Source organism: Platalea leucorodia (genome assembly GCF_965183815.1).
Source record: "Platalea leucorodia genome assembly, chromosome: 5".
Taxonomy (NCBI): Eukaryota; Metazoa; Chordata; class Aves; order Pelecaniformes; family Threskiornithidae; genus Platalea; species Platalea leucorodia.
The window spans coordinates 28,327,893-28,345,785 of NC_138827.1; the positions used below are offsets into that span (position 1 = coordinate 28,327,893).

The following is a 17,893-nucleotide window of genomic DNA, read 5'->3' on the forward strand; positions in this document are numbered from 1 at the left end:
CATATACACAGATGACTTACTTTTTCGCTATTAGCTTTACAAGTTTTATCAGAAGTAAAAACACTGAAGACAATATATTATAATATTTGAAATTTTACTACTAGTTATACCTGAATAAAAATGCATGCGCACACATCCATTCGATCGCTGTATTCTGGTTTTTTTAAACCAGTCCACTTGGATGCTGCTGCCAATATCCTACCTTTTGTTACCTGACTAAGCAATTGCTTCAGTGTCTCTGATTATACCTGGGAATTCTAAAACTGTAAAATCTATTTCATGTCAGGGAGCCCCAGATATAGGAAAGGTTATAAACCTTTCCTCTAATGTCAGTGATTAAAAGAAAAAATAGAGTTACACCATGCAAGCACAAAAGCAATTGTTCAGATTTGAACCACATAAAATTTTAGCCTATGATCAACATGTGTTTGTAAAAACAATTTTGAATTTTCAATAAAAAGGCAAACTGAAAGCATTCTGTTGAGATACTTGCATTTTCTACTCTGTCTTTTTTTTAAAAAGTCTGGCTATTTCTTAAGAATTAATTCTAAAATGACTTCTTTTTTGTTTAATAACTTTAATGATATGAAGTTCAGCTATCTTCCTTTGTTGCTAGGTAACACAACAGTGGATGAGCTAATGATGAGGCTGATGGCTGCTATGGAGATCTTCAGTGCCCAGCAGCAGGAAGACATAAAGGATGAGGTGAGCGTGGAAAGTTACTGCAGATACCTACTGGCTTCCACAAATCACTGGGGATGCAAAATTAACCAGGTGTTTCTTTAGCCAATGAAGTTGGGTATGATGTGTTTTAGTGTCTCTTCCATCATCAGAGATTAAAAATTTTAAGTCTCATTTGTGTATTTATTTGGGTCTCTCAAAAAAACTCCTCCATATTGGCTTACTGTCATTTTCAGTTTGTTTCCTTTTTCTGAATATTAGTCATGAGTAACCGTTTACGTTTACAGTGGTATTATAGAGGTTACTGTGCTCATACAAGGAAACGACAAGCAGGTTTTTTCCCAATGACCAGCTTCAAGTCATAGGTAGAAAACAAAAATAGATTAGCTTGATATCTTACATATATATGTTTAAAAGGGGACTGAAAAACAACCTTAACCAGAACTACACTAGTACTGAATCACCATTCAGAACAACGCAGAATGGGTAAGTGATGGCAAGACTTTTCAAAAACAGTGTTTCAATTACATAGAGGTAGACACAGTGAGGTATACAGCTGAGAGATGTTTATCTGTTACTCTATAAATTGAGAGTGACATTTTGAAGTAATGAAGTACTTAGTTAGGAATTTATAATAATAGGTGTGTTGCCATTCAAGATTATTCTTATCCTGTTGTATAGACATTGATTGACAATAATTCACTAAACACATTCTTCACATTTAAATCTTGTATCTCATTAGTACGAGATTTACCGATTACAGTTATAATAATATGAAGGCACGGTATCTGCTCAATATCTGTAGTTCATTTTTTCTTCTTTATTTGTGCTACCTGTAATTCATTGGTAAAGAAATTGACTTTAATTTTGTTAATACTGAACACAAATTTTAATATGAGGATTACAACAAAAATCCAAGGCACGATATAATTGAATTTTTCATTGCATTTTAACAGGAATATGTCGGGTATGGGTTTTTTTAATGCTTTAATAAGAAGGTAAAATTCACATTACAAATGAGTTCCAAGAAGGGTTCAGAATTGGAAACTATAAAAGCTGATAGAAATGAAGAAAACAGAAGGAAAGAAAATGATATAAGGGCAGAGAGAAAACAGCAAGTAAGGGATAGGAGAAGGAACTAGAAGTAGGAGTTGATAGGAGTGGAATAGAGGGAGGAACAGGAGACCAGAACACTTGTCCAGAGCTGGGGATATCTGTATTTAGGGAAGAAGGTGGGGGCAGGTCAGATAGTGATAAGCCTCCCCTAGGAGGATAAAACCAGGGGGGGTTGCAATTGAGAAAAATCTGAGTGGAAGGGAGACAAAGCTTAAAGAAAGAGAAGACTCGGTAGCCTTGAGGCCATGATTGCAGAACTGGGAACTGGCTTCTGTGCCCTGAGCTGCTGGGGGTGCTTCCCTGGATGGCCAAGAACAGTGACAGTCCAGTGACGTATGACCCCCAGTGGTGATACGGATGTCTCCTGACTTCTTACTCTAGGTGCTCTACCTACTCTAAGTGTGTAGGGAGAATGGAAAATTAATTTTTATACATTCCTCTAAAATCTACCGTTGTCCAAGTCTTCTGTAGTCTTCTCTCACATTTCCTGTTGTTTTTCTGTCACTGAGAGCACCAGTGACATTTCTTCCCCAACAGGAGTTTTTTCTAACACACTTTGACATTCAGAAAACTAATGGAAAATTTCATAAACTTTGGGGGCAGGTTTCCAGACGCTATGGGTTCTATACACAAATAGGATATTTACTTATACCTTGGCTCCACTTGTTACAAGCACACCGAAAAGGTGATCTCCGACACCTTCGCCTTTGAAGCAGGAAGTTTAAAAACAAAAAAATAACCTCGCTTTATGAAATTACTATTCCAGAGAGGGAGTATTTGACAAGCAGTCTGTACTCAATAGAGGGCTTTAGCCTGAAAAAAAATTATTGTCTTTTTGTGGTTTGCTACATAACATGTAGCTTTCTTGTAAGTCTTGTACTTGACAACTTCAAGTGTTCAAACATCAACACCTTTTCTTTTTTAAGATCTTATTGCAGTTGGTGCAACTTTTTCCCAAATATTACAATAGCAAACAGGATAGAGAGTCCGGTTTCTGTTACTGTTTTCTTAATAACAACAATAAGTCATCATAAAACCACAAGAAGATACGCAGAAAATTCTTTTGTGTTTTAAAAAGAGAAGCCATCTCTATAGCTTTGCTGTAAACAGAAGTGTGTGTGAGAGAGAAACAGAACTGGAAACACTTGCAAATAACAGCATGAAATCATTAATGAGTCAGTTTATGCAGCTCAACTTCTCCACTTTGGATTTTTAACTTGCATGCACATGAAAGCTTCCAACACAGCTATTGCATAATTCTGTTTAGCACAGCATGTTTTGCAGTGCCCTCTGATGGTTATTTCGGTACAGGATGACTGTTACCACTGCCAGCTAATGGTACAGGTGTTCGCCGTGAGGCTGGCTGTAGCTGTTCAGGAATCGCTTTACAGTCAGTTCCCTGTCACTGATCATCGACTGATGGTGTAGGCAGGACGCTCAGAACTGCGTCACCGACTTACCTCACCTGAGCAAGTGAGTCACTTCATTAGCTGGTGGTAATAGTATGGTTGGCTAAATCCTGTGCTTTTGTATCCAGGTATTAGTAAAAATTTACCGGTGTAGTCTCAGAGAATTTTAATAAGGCAAATTTGGGGCATATTTCTATAATGTCAAGTGCTAAAATACTGTCATTTAACCAGCAATTGGATTTAATTTTTAGATTTGTATATTGTGTTTGATTAAGCTTTTTCTTACATAATCTTCAAAGAAATACCTTAAAAACATTGAGATGCATATGCGTGCTCATAGTAGTCCAACGTACCTGTCTTGAGGTACGGTGGTGCATAATTTAGGCACCCATTTTCCCTCCCAAGCTTTCTTAAAGGGAGATCAATCTGCTGTCCCATTCTTTTCCCTGCCCCTCCAAGGCTTCTGGGTCCATCATGAACCATCGGGCCTGTTGCTTGCTGCCTGTCGGCTGTGTGACCAGACGACATTTTGGAAACCTCCTGCCTCTTTTGGAGCACACTGTTGACATGCCATTGTAGATACGTGGTCTAGCTGTCATGCTGTCTGTTTTTATAAATTTGCTACTTAAATTGCCATAGTAACAAGCCACAAATAATAAAATATGATCGGCAGCGTACTGATGTTGTGCTCATATGGCACTTCTGATAAGAAGTGGCCCATGGATAATTAAATGGTGGGTTCGGTGGCATCAACAGCAGCAAGGCCAGTTGGCCAGGATACAGTCCCACCCTCGTCAGTGCAGTCAGGTGTAGGGTCTGAAGTCCAACCTCAGGCTGTGGATGCAGAATTACTCCGAGGCTACACTAATGATTTCATACATCTGATGGACATAGTTTCCTTTGCTAACCATGTTTGCTCCTCTGTCCCACACTACAAATGTTGATACCTCAACTACTGTTCAGGCTGCGGGGTTGGGGATTTTTGCAAAGAGGAAATAAACACCACTAAGGAGTTTCTCCTGTGAGTGAAAGAGGGTATCTCACAGCAGGGACAACCGGCCTCTGCCACTGTTGATCAAGGTGTGAACTGAGATTTTTCGGGGACTGACTTTAAAAAGAGCACGTAGTATCAGTTCCTCTTAAATGTCAGTGCCTGGTGCTGGACTTAGAAAAACAAATAATAATTGTAAAATATTGTATGCCCTGGAATGTCCATTTTTAAACACCCTGTTAGTTTGCTTACTTTAATTGTATAGTTAAATAATCATCTCAGTGTGGCATGATGGGCACAAAGAGATCCGAGTTAGTTCCTTTGTGAGATTAATGTGAAGAGATACATGATTAAATCCTGGCATTACAGCGCAACACACCTGTTTGGGGCCGATCCTGAACATTTTTTCTCCATTGCCTGAGGAGGAGGCTTCTCAAAGGATTACAGTAACACTTTTTGACAAGCTTATCCAGGGTGGAGTTTCCATGTAATGACAGGGCTCATTTGATGATGTCTCAGTAATGCATTCTTTTTATTTTTCCTGTCAACATTTATTACTGTAGAAGCGTTGACTGTTACACAGCTGGTCCAACTTGTCCACATTTAAGTAACAGTAGGTCTCTCATCGTGTTTATTTTTGTTGTTACGCAACACTAGCACTCCTGCTCTCGGATTAGACTTCAAGGTGGAATTGTAATACCCACAGTTGCTTCAAAAACCTTCTTATTTTTACAAATACCAGTTAAAACCTTTGATTCACTTTAAACTATGCCTGCTGACACACTGGTTTCTCTACGGTAAAAGAGAGATACTTCAGAATTTTTAAACTGGAAAAACTGTTGTAAACAGACTCTGACTGAAGATAAGCTGTAGAAAAATGTAGACCTGCAGAGTCACCGTCTTGGGTCTCTGATCTTAGGTGACATCTCTTCTTCCTAGATACTGTACAGCATGAGGAAAATGTAGGTCCTTCCTGACCAATATCTGGATGGGGATTTAAAAACTATGTAAAAGAAAACAAAAACTCCAAAACAGCAACATAAATTCACCTTCTTTACCCTGCCACAGCTCTTTGTAAAATTATGCTTGTGTGTCTGTCCCTCTCTTGCGTTAGATGGGGCTTTACTGGCCAAGTGTTATTTTCATCACTTTGCAGTAAGCAGCCTGGTATCACCATGTCTTTCTCCTCTTCTGCCTTGCTGCTGTCAAATGTAAGGGATTTCCTTCCTTTTTTTGATAAGATAATTTAACAGTTTTAGCTTCCAACACCTTTTCTCCTTCTTCTTCCAAAGATATATCTCACAGCCACAAAGGAAGCTACAGACGATTGGTCCTAGTGCATTTTCTCCTCATTTGTGGTCTGTTCGTCTTTTCCTCCTTCAGATCGGTTGCTTTTCTCCACTCCTTACCTGCAGTTGTTCTCCAGTTAGAGGATGGCCTACGTGCTTCCATCAGTTGTGCAGGAGACCTCTGCAACTGCTGTTTAGGCACAGAAGCTGGCATTCAAATCAGTAGAAATTAGGCATCTGAATACCTTTGATAATCTGTGTTCCATCTAACACTGTCATGTGTATCATGGTATATAGTATTTGCACAACAGGAGGCTATGAGAATAAATACATGAAATTCATTAAATTCCAAAGCGCAAAAGTATTATGGTGATGACAGCCATCTAACGAAGACTGTGATTTAACCCCTCAAAAAATCCAATTAGCACATTTACTAATTATTACTAGTTATAACTAATTAAACTACAGTAATCAAAATTTATTTGATTAAATTTTCCAATTTTGTATTTGTAATATGATAGCACCCCAAACGATCGGTTTCCCATTGTGCACTTCACTGCGCTGGCATACCAGCAGATATGAGCGCTGCCTTCCAGAGTTTACAGTCTATTTTGAACTTTGACAAAATGCAAGGTAAAGACAGAGGAAAGAAAAGATAAAATGACAGTATCTTTAATTCAGGTGGCTTTTCAGCTCTACATGTTGATGGCTCCAGTCACTGAATATTCGCTTAGTTTCTCTTAATGAACAGCAGCTTTCCCTGCTGTACAGCCCGGGTGGGTAGATGTTGTAGCAGGACTGGCTGGCTTGTTTCCCATGGAAAATCACTGCAGGACTGCTTCTTGAAGGTTTTGGGTTTTTCTTCTCTCTTGTCACTTGAGGTAATTCCCAAAAATCAGTATCTGGAACTGGGCTTTCAGCCTTCAATATAGACAGGCAGGATCCTCCGGTGGTTCTCTGTTGTTCTGCCCCCTCGTCCTGCCCCGGTCCTGCCTCCCCACCTGAGGTTCTGCCACCGCAGAAACTTCCATTTGCTTTGTCTTCATCGTTCTCATGTGCCCAACACATTCTGTGTACACTTTTTTTTTTCCTCTATATTCCCCATCAGGTATGCTTAAGTTATACAATGTGCAAGTCTGTCATCTTAGTGAGTCAAATTAATGTCTTTCTCGCACTGGTTTGTTTGGACAAAGGGGTGTTTCTCTTTAACGCTCCCATGAATAGCCTTAAGCACTTGCAGTTTTTAATTTCAGGAGCAGTTCAGCGAAATGAACTGTCTTTCAGATAAGCATTCAGCATTTGTAAATACACTCTTTTTTTTTTTTTTTTGTCTTTCTTGTAACAGCCATTTACTCACTGATGCTCTGAGAGATGTCTTCTGCTCAGGGTTATCTTCTCAAGTTCTGCCTCATCTGGTTTTACTTCACAGTAAAACTGATCCCAAAGGGCAATAGGGAATAAGGTGTAACACATCTCCCTGAGACAAATCAGGTGCGAAGCTGATTCCTGGGGTTAAATCATTAAATCCTATCTTCAGAAACAACAACAATAAAAAAAAGGCCAAAAGAGCCAATGCTGACTTTCCCAGCAAAATAACCCATCCAAAAAGCCAAAGGTATTGTGTATTTTTTTCCCTGTGTACTCTGCAGGAAAAGGGGGCATTGCTCTCCTAAATGCAATCGGGAATCCCCCATTTCCATCATCCTGCATCTGAAAATGCCTGCTATTAGGTGTTTCAGGGGTAACTTCAAGAAATGGTTTAGGCAATAATTATTGGAGAGAGTTATCCTAATTTCTTCTTAACCTTATTTGTAAGTTTTTCTTAGTCTTGTAGCTCTGGATATTACTCAATAGAAGGTTTTATCTGGTCCATTGTAACTATCTCATGAATATAAGTGTTTACTATTTTTGTTATGACTTTGTAATATGCATGATAGCAAAGAAAATTCATACCTGAAGAATATATTCTGGGGATAAATGCAATTTTTTTTTTAAAGTACCAACTTCCCATTGAATGAATGTTCACCCCTAGTGTTGCATTGTCAAAATGGGAAAGCAGAGATCTGTGACTTTTTCCCTTTAAAGAGCAAAGGAGAGTTGTCTCCTCATCTCATGCCCAAACCCCCTGGGACGTGGATGGTTTACATTCACACCAGCCTTTGGTCGCTGCTGTGGAATTCAGAAATGCTGAGTGTAACCCCCGTTTCTGATGAAGGCTTTTTAAGTGACCTGGGATAAGCTGTTGTCTGTTCACACCTTGGTTTCTTGAAAAAGGAAGATGCCAATTTTACCTTCATTGCAAAAGTGTTGTGGAGATGCATTTATTGATCTTCAGTCGATGCTGCAATTTATGTAGGGTTTAACAGGAGAGCTGTCAGCTCCCTCAGATTTTGGTAATGGATAATACTTACAACGTTTTTTAAATTAATTATTAGTGGTATGACTATTTTTCTTCATGTGTTCTTTCTTAGCGCAATGAAAGATTCTCTGCAAAACATTTTCTTCTGCTTTTTTCTGTCACCATTATGAATTTTCTTTTGTTGCTTTTGGTAAACTTGAGTCATCCTCGTACTTTGTACGGTTTCTCTGGAGGAAGAGATGACTAAAATAACAGACTGCATTACAAGAAGAACTGCAGTATGTAATGTTTAAAATTTGTCTAAGGTGTAACTTGGAACCAGCGAATGTTACAATTTTGCCATTATCTCTGTAGAGGAGGTGGTTCCTGTAGAGTGTGAGCAGTATTAACAAAACACAGAAATAGGTACAAAGGGACATTTCATAGGATTACATCTCCTTCTTACCTAAAGAAATCTGGATTCCAGATTTGGTTTTAAGGTCTGTTTCAGTAAGAACAGTATTGTTTCAATGTGGTGTAAAGCTCGGTGGCACGGTCATTTACTTTCAGATGTGGCTCACGTATTTCTGTGAGGACCAGGCAGCCATGCGTAGTAATTCTTCACATTCCTGACATCTTTTTCATAATCCACTTTTAGGACAATGATAACTGTGATGAATAGGGAGGAAAGAAATTATTTTTTTTTAAATGCCGGGAATTCATGGTTAGATTCTTGTTGTAGAATCTATAGCATCGGTAATTTTTGCAGATATCATCCAGATTATATAAATTAAACCAATTTCAAAAATTCTTCAGTAAAGCTCTCTGTAGGTAAATGAATCCTGTGTCCATCAAAAGTAACTTCTAATAACTTCATGAAGTTTTCTAGGCAGTTTGTAAAATGTAAAATAAAAGCCAGTACTCAAGTTCTTATAACACTGATTAGTATATATTTTTGGAGTGAGTTTTTAACAATTTTTATAAATTTTTCCTTTTTGAGGGTTGGTTTTGGTTTGGGTTTGTGTGTGTGTTTTTTTGTAAACTAAAGTAACTGTATGGTAATTGCTAGCAATCTTTGATGAAGGAAAGAGCCTGTAGTTGCAATAGTTGCATTTGATCTTTCTGTTTTCTCTCAAGCATTATTGGACTTGTGTGACCTCTGAAATTCAGTTAGTGTATGAAGTTAGCGTCTGATATATGAAGTTGCAAAACATGAAAGCTAAATAGGCTCTCTGCAAAACAATTCTTAATATTTTTTAAAATGCTTGTCCTCTCACAGATTGCCTGAACGCTGTCTTCCTTTGGTAAGCTGGTCAGGGAAGATAGTTTTGTTTCTCACCATTCTAAGATAAATTTGTGGTATGCTTATGGAAAGTCTCCGTATAGATAGTACAAAACCTTTTCCTTTACTGTTACATTCCATCTATGAGAAGAGTTGGGAAGACATCTGTGTATTCAAGAAGCTTTCCTCATTTTTGGATAACACAAAAATCAGAGCTCTTTAATTATTTCAACACCCCTTCTTCTCAGAAACGGAATATTAATGTAGGGTATTTTCTGCTATCAGGTTTGAGGTAATTTTTGAAGGTATTCCATGAACATAGCGTCTAAGGCTTGTCAAGGTCCAGAGAAGCCAAGAGGGGAATGAGTTATTTGGTGGTTATTGTCCTTTTTACATTTTGCAAGAATTACTTCTACTCATGTCTTAGCTTTACTGAACAAAGTGATGGTTTCTCTATCTTCTGTGAATGAAATTTAGGACACACTGATTGTAGAATAATCTTGGGTCCTGTTTCTATAAGGAAGAAGAGTTTCCTCTAAAAAGATCTTGTTACTTTCCAACTGGAGGTTGTATACCTTTTCCTGCCATTTGTCCTTTCCTCTTGTGGTCGCATGCTACTTCAGAGCTTTTTAACCACTAATACGTTTGTTTGAGGAACACCTTGGCACGTTTGCATGACATGATAGTAACAGCTAACCTATGCTCCTCCCATTTCGAATTGAGTTTTTGCCAAGTAGGGAAGTTTTGGGGAGAAGATTGATCACTTTGCAAAATGATGCCTTTAAGTGGAAGTGGAATAAACCTTGTAGATGAATGAAAAAAATAACATAATTCTTCAAAAAGCAGTAGGTAGTAGACTTGAATTTCTGTGAAATACAGGGGACAGCACAAGTGCAGCCCAAGTGCTGTGTTACTGCTAACTACAGGTGACCGTGCTGAGCCCGCCAGCAGTCTCACAGCTAACTCTTAGTGATGTTTGTAGGGAGCAGTGCAGTTTCTGCAGGGCTCTGGGAGGATTATAAGAGGTAAGAGGAGTAAGCGCAGGGGAGCAGCCACTGTCTGGCTCCAGAGGCAGAGTATGAAGCTATTGATTGTACACTTTGCTTTATCAGACATCACCCCAGTGCGGTTTTTCCAGCTTTCGGTGATAGCCACTTCTTGATCCTCCACCGTATGGATGACGCCTCGCTTTGTCATTTGCGTATTTTTAGTAAACCCTTTATTTTTTATGCTGTGATTGTTAATAAGATACTTTGCTAGGTTTGCTGGTTTGAAGTTGGCATGCTAACCTCGTATTTCTTGTCTGCCTGTATCTGTGTATTTGAGACAATTCAGAGCAGGACTTGCTACTTTCCTGTCTTTGTCTAATATTCAGCAGAATGTGAAGTGAGGCTTGGGATGATGTTTAATAGTCAGGACCCTGGATGGATCCTACTGAGGGTGTTTTTACCAAGGAGTGACCTGGGAGCAGGCCTTCTCTCGCAGGACAAGTCATTAACTGCTGTCAGTCTGAGCACAGAGCAAATTAAAATCCAGCCTCATCCTTTAAACCTCAGCCTGTCCTTCCTTATTACAAGACCGTCCAAATTGTCGGCTGCGGGAGTGAGATCCCTGCGAGATCCTCCTCAGCACCAGCCCACACGTAGCCCTCCCAGGATCCCCTCCCCACGTGGCTGGCGTGGGAGGAGGCTGCACCGTTCCCGGAGTCTGCACCGGCCATGGCCCTGGGAAAGATGGCAGGGCAAAGAGCCTTGCTGCCAGGTCCAGCCCCCAAACCGGGGCTTGGACACCCCAATCTGTTACAAGGCAATTGAAACATAGCTTTAGGTAAGTCATAATTTTTAAAGCCAAGATCGCCCTTGAGGCATTTCCGAAATAATTTCTCCTAGCAGTAGTTAGATGAGTAAGGCAGTCAAATATTTTGAAGTCACTGGGGTTAAAGAGTGCTGGTGAACATAAAGATATATAACATACTGGTCCACTGTTTGCTGATATTTTTTGTTTTCTTTTCTTTTTTTTTTTCTCTTCAGGATGAACGTGAAGCCAGAGAAAATGTGAAAAGAGAGCAGGATGAAGCGTACCGCATATCACTGGAGGCTGACAGAGCAAAGGTGTGTGCAGGGTGAAGTGATCACATGAATGTCGGGACGGGAATCTCTCCACCGTTGGTGAAATATCTCTGGTGCAGAGGACTGCCCGCCTTCAGTTCTACTCTTATGATGAGGCGGTTGCTGTAGGAGCCATTACTGCCCTTAGTGGTTATAAAATGGCACTAGATACAGTCACTAGGAGTAGACTTGACTCCATCTTTTTGCTAAAGCAGTCCTGGCCCCACTTAATAATAGAAGTTGGGAAAGCAATGATAGGAAAAGATCAGTTAATAAATATCCTATTTCTTATATTAATTTCTACAGAAAAGTTGAGAAGTTTCTTTGCTTTTATATAGCTAATGCACATCATTAAACACAGCTGTGGCAAGCGAGGGGATACATGTGTGATTACTGTTTGTGTTCATTAGAGGGAAGCGCAAGAGAGAGAAATGGCAGAACAGTTTCGCTTGGAACAGATTCGGAAAGAACAGGAGGAAGAACGTGAGGTGGGATGTTTTACCTTTTCTGACAACTTTTTGGATTCATGAAGGTTATGGACATCGCAACTTTCATTTAACACACATTGCAATTCTAATTCAAAGTATACTTTTTATGTAAACATCAATTTTTTTAAAATGGGTGTCTTACCACATATATCTAAAAAACATAGTGCAGCTAAATCATTTTCATCCACTGTTTAATAGCTTTTCTGTTCTGTCATCTGGGTCACAATTACATCATCCGGGTCGAGATGGTAGATAGGCCTGCTAACAGGAGATCCATGAAATGAGCTCCATAAATGGTGGAATCTTTAGGAACCTCTAACCTTGTTTCTGCAGGCACTCCTTTTAAAAATATAATACCACGGAGCCCTTTCATTTGTTCCAGGAAGTAGCACAAAGCTGAGCTGCAAATCTGATCAAACAAATTGCCAAATTTCATTTAGGAGACACAACACTTTTTAAAAAAATTCTAAGTAAAAAAAATCCAAAATCTAGAATATTGGATTTATGGTACATTTTAAAATTTCTAAACAGTCTTCTACAGAATCTTCCTTAGAATGAAAATTGTGTTTAAACGAACACCTTGCATCTCTAGGCCTACATAAGAAAATAGAAACCCTGTGCTGTGAAGAGTACTGTCCCTCAAACTCTGTCATGTTGTAGATTCTCTTAATTTTGTAGATTCTGAGGGGCCCAGTGCCTGTCAGAGATGGCTCCTGCAGCCTCTTTCAGGATCTAGGCTAGCTCCTGTCCTAGCTGTGTGTCTAGGTAGGTATTTACATAAAGCCTCATGTAGAGGAATTATACTTGTATTAGCGAGTTCCTCTTGTTCACCTCCCGGCAAATACAAAATATGGTAAAAGGGCTGGGATCCAGTCATGTTTCTTCCCCTGAAGTCCCGCCACATTTCAAAGGATAGGTAAAATGGACTAGCCATTAAAATATTTCCATCTGTTCTGTGAAGTTCTTGAAATAGAAGTCCTTACAGAACTGCTGTGAAACACAGCTGATACTTGGAAAGGACTTTCAAAAGAAAAGTGATATTCACATGTAAATGTCTTGACTGAAATCACAGTTGATTGGGGGTTGTCCTTTGACTTCTAGGCATGTAAGATTCTGTGAGCAAGTTGCTAATGAATACAAAGCTGTATCAACATCCCTATTGAATATATATATTTCCTGAGTATGTTTCCAGTATTACATAAAATATAAATAAAATATTAATATTAAAAATATTTATACATTTATATAAAATATCAGAGTTCCAATATTTTTAGTGGACTTAATATAACTTCTTTGCTTTGACTCTCATGGATTATGGAGATTTGAAATTTGGAATTATATTCTCATTTAATTCTCCACTTAGTTAAAGTCCTTGGAACTCATGGAATCCTGATAAATCACAGCCTTGCTTATTCCCCCCCCTCACGTGACTTAAATGTATACTTGACATTTCAGTCTTGTGTACTTTGCTGATGTGTGAAAAAATTGCATTATACAACTGCAAAAAAGTTGGCTATGAACACATTTATTATTCCTGGAGATAAACCCAATAAACAAACTGTATGAGCAATGCATTTGCATATATATATTTTGACCAAGATAATTGCATTAAAAAACCTGAACCATTTAAGCATTCAAGAAACTTTTAAACAGTACTGCGTTGTAAATACTAAACTCAGTCCAAACAGCAGTATTTAGAGGTTTGGGAAAGATGCAGTCCACTTCTTTCTTATCCTACAGTATCTGGTGACTTATTTAGCTCCTGTTCTTAGCATAAGCCAAGAATGGGAGCTAAAACACAACTGAAGGAGCAGTGACAAAACTGGACTGTGAGAATTGTGTCAAGAAGAATCGTAAGATGGTTAATAGCAATCGAACATAAATCAGTACTGTAGCAGTAACAGACTATTGAGCAATCAGCTCACACTCAGATTCAAGTAAGAAGTATGGTTTTCTTTTTTTAAGTAATTTTGCACGCATAGAAACAATACTTAATTCTGCTTTGTTATATCTGCTCCTGAACCTTTTCTGATACCTTGGCCTTTTGGAAATTGTTTTCTTATGCAAAGGCTGCAAGACTGGTCCATGTTATCAAAATATACCTGGGCTTCCCTGTTTTAATGTAGACTGCAGTAATGAAAATAATAGGATCTGTTTGCTTAGTAGAACAAAAGGGATTTTAACAATAATGTTTACTAACACTCCCCATTTTCAAGTATACAGATTACTTATACTGAATTGTTCTGCAACAGTGTTTACTTACAGAAGTGGCTTTATGTTCAGTTCGTCTATTTAAAATCTGACTATTGAGCTATTCACATACTGAACATCTTTTTATCAACAGACTGAAATTGCTTGTTCAGGTCCAAGAGTTATTAATGTGATCCGTCTCAGCATTGTTTTCTGACTTGGTTTGCTGGTACAGAATATCCATTGTAAATTGCCATTTTATGTTCAAGCCTTGGAGACGAGTTACTTTGGGGAGCGACGCACTCTTTGCACAAAGAAAAGAGCTCTAATGAGCTACTGTTGTTTATTTTTCTGTAATATAATTGATTGGGTTCAGTAAATAATGTAGCATCTGTTGTTATACTGTGTGGGGAAATGTCAAAACAGAAAGATAGTAAGCAGGTGGTTGAGAGAGAAAATTAAAATAGAATCTATTTAAAATATAATCTCATAGTAGATGAGCAAAAATGAACTCAAGTTCTATGTATAAATATTTATACTGAGATATAATTTGCTCAGAGGTTCGTGTGTAAGAAGTAGACTATTTAAGAGCCTTCGTAATCTTGCTTCTGCCCAGTCCTTTCTCTTTAATGTAATCATCCTCCATCGGTTTCTGTTACTAAATGACCTTGGGGAGGTTTTCAAAGGCACAAACAGCAACTGTGTATCTTGAAAGTTCCTTGAAAATCTGGGTAAATCCATGCCTGACTGCCTCTTCAGTTTGGAAAATTGTCTTTTAGGCGTATTTTGGGGGAGGCAGCGTGATCATGCTGCATCTTCCATTTATTGACATTCTCGTTAACTGCTGCCTCAAGTGAGGTGATGCTGTAACAAGGCTGCTTTCTAAGCATGATCTGATTTTTAACAGATGCCAATGAGTACCGATAGCGCTCAGTACCCTCGAAAATCAAGCCCACCTCGTTCGGCAGTCTAATATTAGGCATCAATTTAAAAAAAAAACCCTTCTGATCAAAGTATTAGTGTTGTAGTAGCTCCCGGAGGCAGAGGACAGAGAACGCAGACTGGGCTCCTGCCCTTCAAATCTTGGCATCAGCAGTATGCACAATGTCAGCAGGAAGGCAAGCACACACATTTTCAGGTGTGTAATGGCATTGCAATTTTGGGGCTGATTTCATGCAAGTTGTTGCAGAAAATGTGCACACCTGTGCTTGGAGCCATCTTCCTGCAAATAATAATAATAATTGCTTGCTTTAAATCTTAAAGTTCCCATTTCTGTCCTCCCAGTTTTCTTCTTGGACCATTCCTACTTTTATATGTACCTAGTGTACCTTCATGATATTTTTAATTATGTCTTTCAACAGTGTTTTAGTTTATTTAGTAAATCTCCTGCGTATATTTCCTTGTACTCTGAACTGCCACTAAGGGTCTTGTTTTTGCTGCAAATGGTCAATTACTCTGTGCAAGAGGAAGGCAATTTGATAAATGAATTTAAAGAAATACTTTTACTGCCTTTTAATTTATACCCTTTAAGGAAGCAATTGGCCACTTGACAATTATTCTCTCATTCAAATTTTTTCCAAGGCTTTCTGCCAAATGATTAAATTACTTATCCCCATCGTGCATTAACTGTAGACCTAATAATATGTGTTATAAAGAAGGATTTATTTTAATTAGTTGTCTGGTGGGCTGTTATTAAGGAATGAATAAAAATGATTTTGTCATTGAGATATAAAGCACAGCTATGGCTCTGGAGCACTGTGGCACATCTTGAAGTTCTAGAAGAAATAAAAAGAAAAGCTTGCTGTCCTTTTCTTCTGTTGCTAGCATTGCAACTCAAATGGTTATTTTTCCTTCCTCAGGCTATCAGGCTCTCTCTTGAGCAATCTTTGCCTCCTGAACCGAAAGAGGAGAGCACGGAGTCTGTCAGTAAACTGCGTATTCGGACACCCAGCGGAGAATTCTTTGAGCGACGTTTCCTGGCCAGCAGCAAGCTGCAGGTTGTCTTTGATTTTGTAGCTTCCAAGGGATATCCTTGGGAGGAGTACAAGCTGTTGGGCACCTTTCCGAGGAGAGATGTGAGTAAATGTACCTTTCAGGAATAAATACCACTACTTCTTACTTCTGTATGTTAGATGACCAGTATGTTATAGCATAGAAGATAAAAGATGTGCCTGAATAGGTTAGAGCGCTGCCAAGCTCTGTGGCTGTAAGCAAGCCAGGTGTCATATATTACATACAAAATTGCGTTGCAAAATCTGTTTCCAGTGATGATGTAGAAAATCCTCCGTTTCTGAAACAAACAAGTTGTGGACCATATTCCATGAAAACTGCCCGAATATGCTGAGCCGGCATCGCTCATGGCCTGTTTTGAAGGAAGCCGCATTGATATTAGTACGCTGTTTAGGTCTGTTATGGGCTGGTGCTTCTGATTTTTTTTCTGGTTTTGCCTTTTTGATGTAATTTTATGTTATGAGCAAGGAAGGCTCAGTGTCAGAGAGTATACAGTTATGAGCTAATCAGTACATTCTAATAAATTACTCCTTCACCTCTTACATAATACCAGTAAATAATCATTTATATCTCCTTCCTCGAAATTCTAACGATGTACCTGCTGTGACCAATTTTCAAAATCAATACTGCTTACTGCTCACAAAAGCCAACCAAATTCTGTTGATTTATCAACAGATATTTATGTGCTCGTTACTAAGTTTCTTTGAAAATGTACCTGTCTGTTTTCTGCTCCATTACAAATTAACTTTCAGTTCTTATTTAGCCATTGTTACAGCAAAGGTAAAAGTCAGTGGGTCCAACTGTGCAGCAATGACCTTGGGCCCTGCATAAAAGGCGAAGGTAACAGGCACTACGGAGGTGACAGTACAGAGCCAAGCAGCGATGGGTGAAGTTCAGCAGCTTTTTGGCCGTACTGCCTCAGTACCGCCAATGAAGGGGGGCAGCTCTGCATCAGCCGCAGTTCTGTTTGCTGGGGGCACCTCCAGGTGACTGGTTAAGCCATTTTTCATCAAAGGAGCTCAGTAACTTGGGTTGCTTTTCCATTTTGTTTCCCATCACTGCCCCTGGAGGAAGTTCACTAGGAATAAGGCTCTGATTAGCGTGCTTACAGTACTGTTTTGTAAGAGATACCTCTTGCTTCATCATCTTATTTGTAAGTACTCCAAAGGGTCGCAAGTACTCCAAAGGGGAAGAAAATAATGTCCTTAGCAAGCATACGACCTTGAGAGTGGACGTGATTTCTGACCAATTTTTGGCATAACCCTGTGAACAGGATTGTGTGCGTACAGCTTTTCTTCCACCTTGTCTTATATTGAGAATCCTAATCAGTCAGACTGAAAAGCAGCATTTAATCGATCTCATTAATCACTGATTAACTTTACTCCTTAAGCATGTAATATCATTTCCAGTGGAACCAAGGACTAGAAGTCATCTGTTTCCAGGATTAATGATCGTTCAGTTTACTTGACAGAAAAAAGCCAATCTTTTACAGTCTAAACAATGTTTTTGTGTATTTTAAATATTCAGCAAGTCATACCTCCCTACCTGTAACATATTATGCAACATACATTACTCTAACTTTCTATATTTGTTTTGCACTTTAGACTGGCTGTTTCTTTACTTAATCACATCATCATCATTATTGATTTTAGTCCTCTGTAACAAACTCAAAAATTGGTCAGACGACACACACAAGAACAAATTTAAAAAGGAGCAGAAAAGAAAAAAAGACCACTAAATGAGACCAGGCTGGTATTTTCAGTACATTTGTGAAACTGCCAGGGAGAAAACACTGAGGCAAAGAAAGGAGAATTTAGTGGCAGGATACGGAGCTGTTGGTCTGTTGCATGGGAAGCAAAGACCCTGTCATCTTTTTTCTGTGATTCCAACCTAATAATGCCATGTATGAAGAGTCACATAAATGATTCATGCCGTTGACTCAGTGGTTGTGTATGAGTCTGGTTGCCATTGTGACCACCAGAGCTACAACA

General features: G+C 38.8%; 1 protein-coding gene across 3 annotated transcripts in view; it reads left to right on the forward strand.

Annotated features, from left to right (window-relative positions):
- FAF1 (Fas associated factor 1) overlaps nucleotides 1–17,893 on the forward strand; it is a 179,971-nt gene that overhangs the window by 148,219 nt on the left and 13,859 nt on the right. For all 3 annotated transcript variants that reach the window (XM_082312725.1, XM_082312727.1, XM_082312726.1), the window contains 4 exons: nucleotides 617–705; nucleotides 11,137–11,217; nucleotides 11,625–11,702; nucleotides 15,752–15,967. In XM_082312725.1, coding sequence (XP_082168851.1) covers nucleotides 617–705; nucleotides 11,137–11,217; nucleotides 11,625–11,702; nucleotides 15,752–15,967 — 464 coding nt within the window. The remainder of the gene's footprint in view (nucleotides 1–616; nucleotides 706–11,136; nucleotides 11,218–11,624; nucleotides 11,703–15,751; nucleotides 15,968–17,893) is intronic.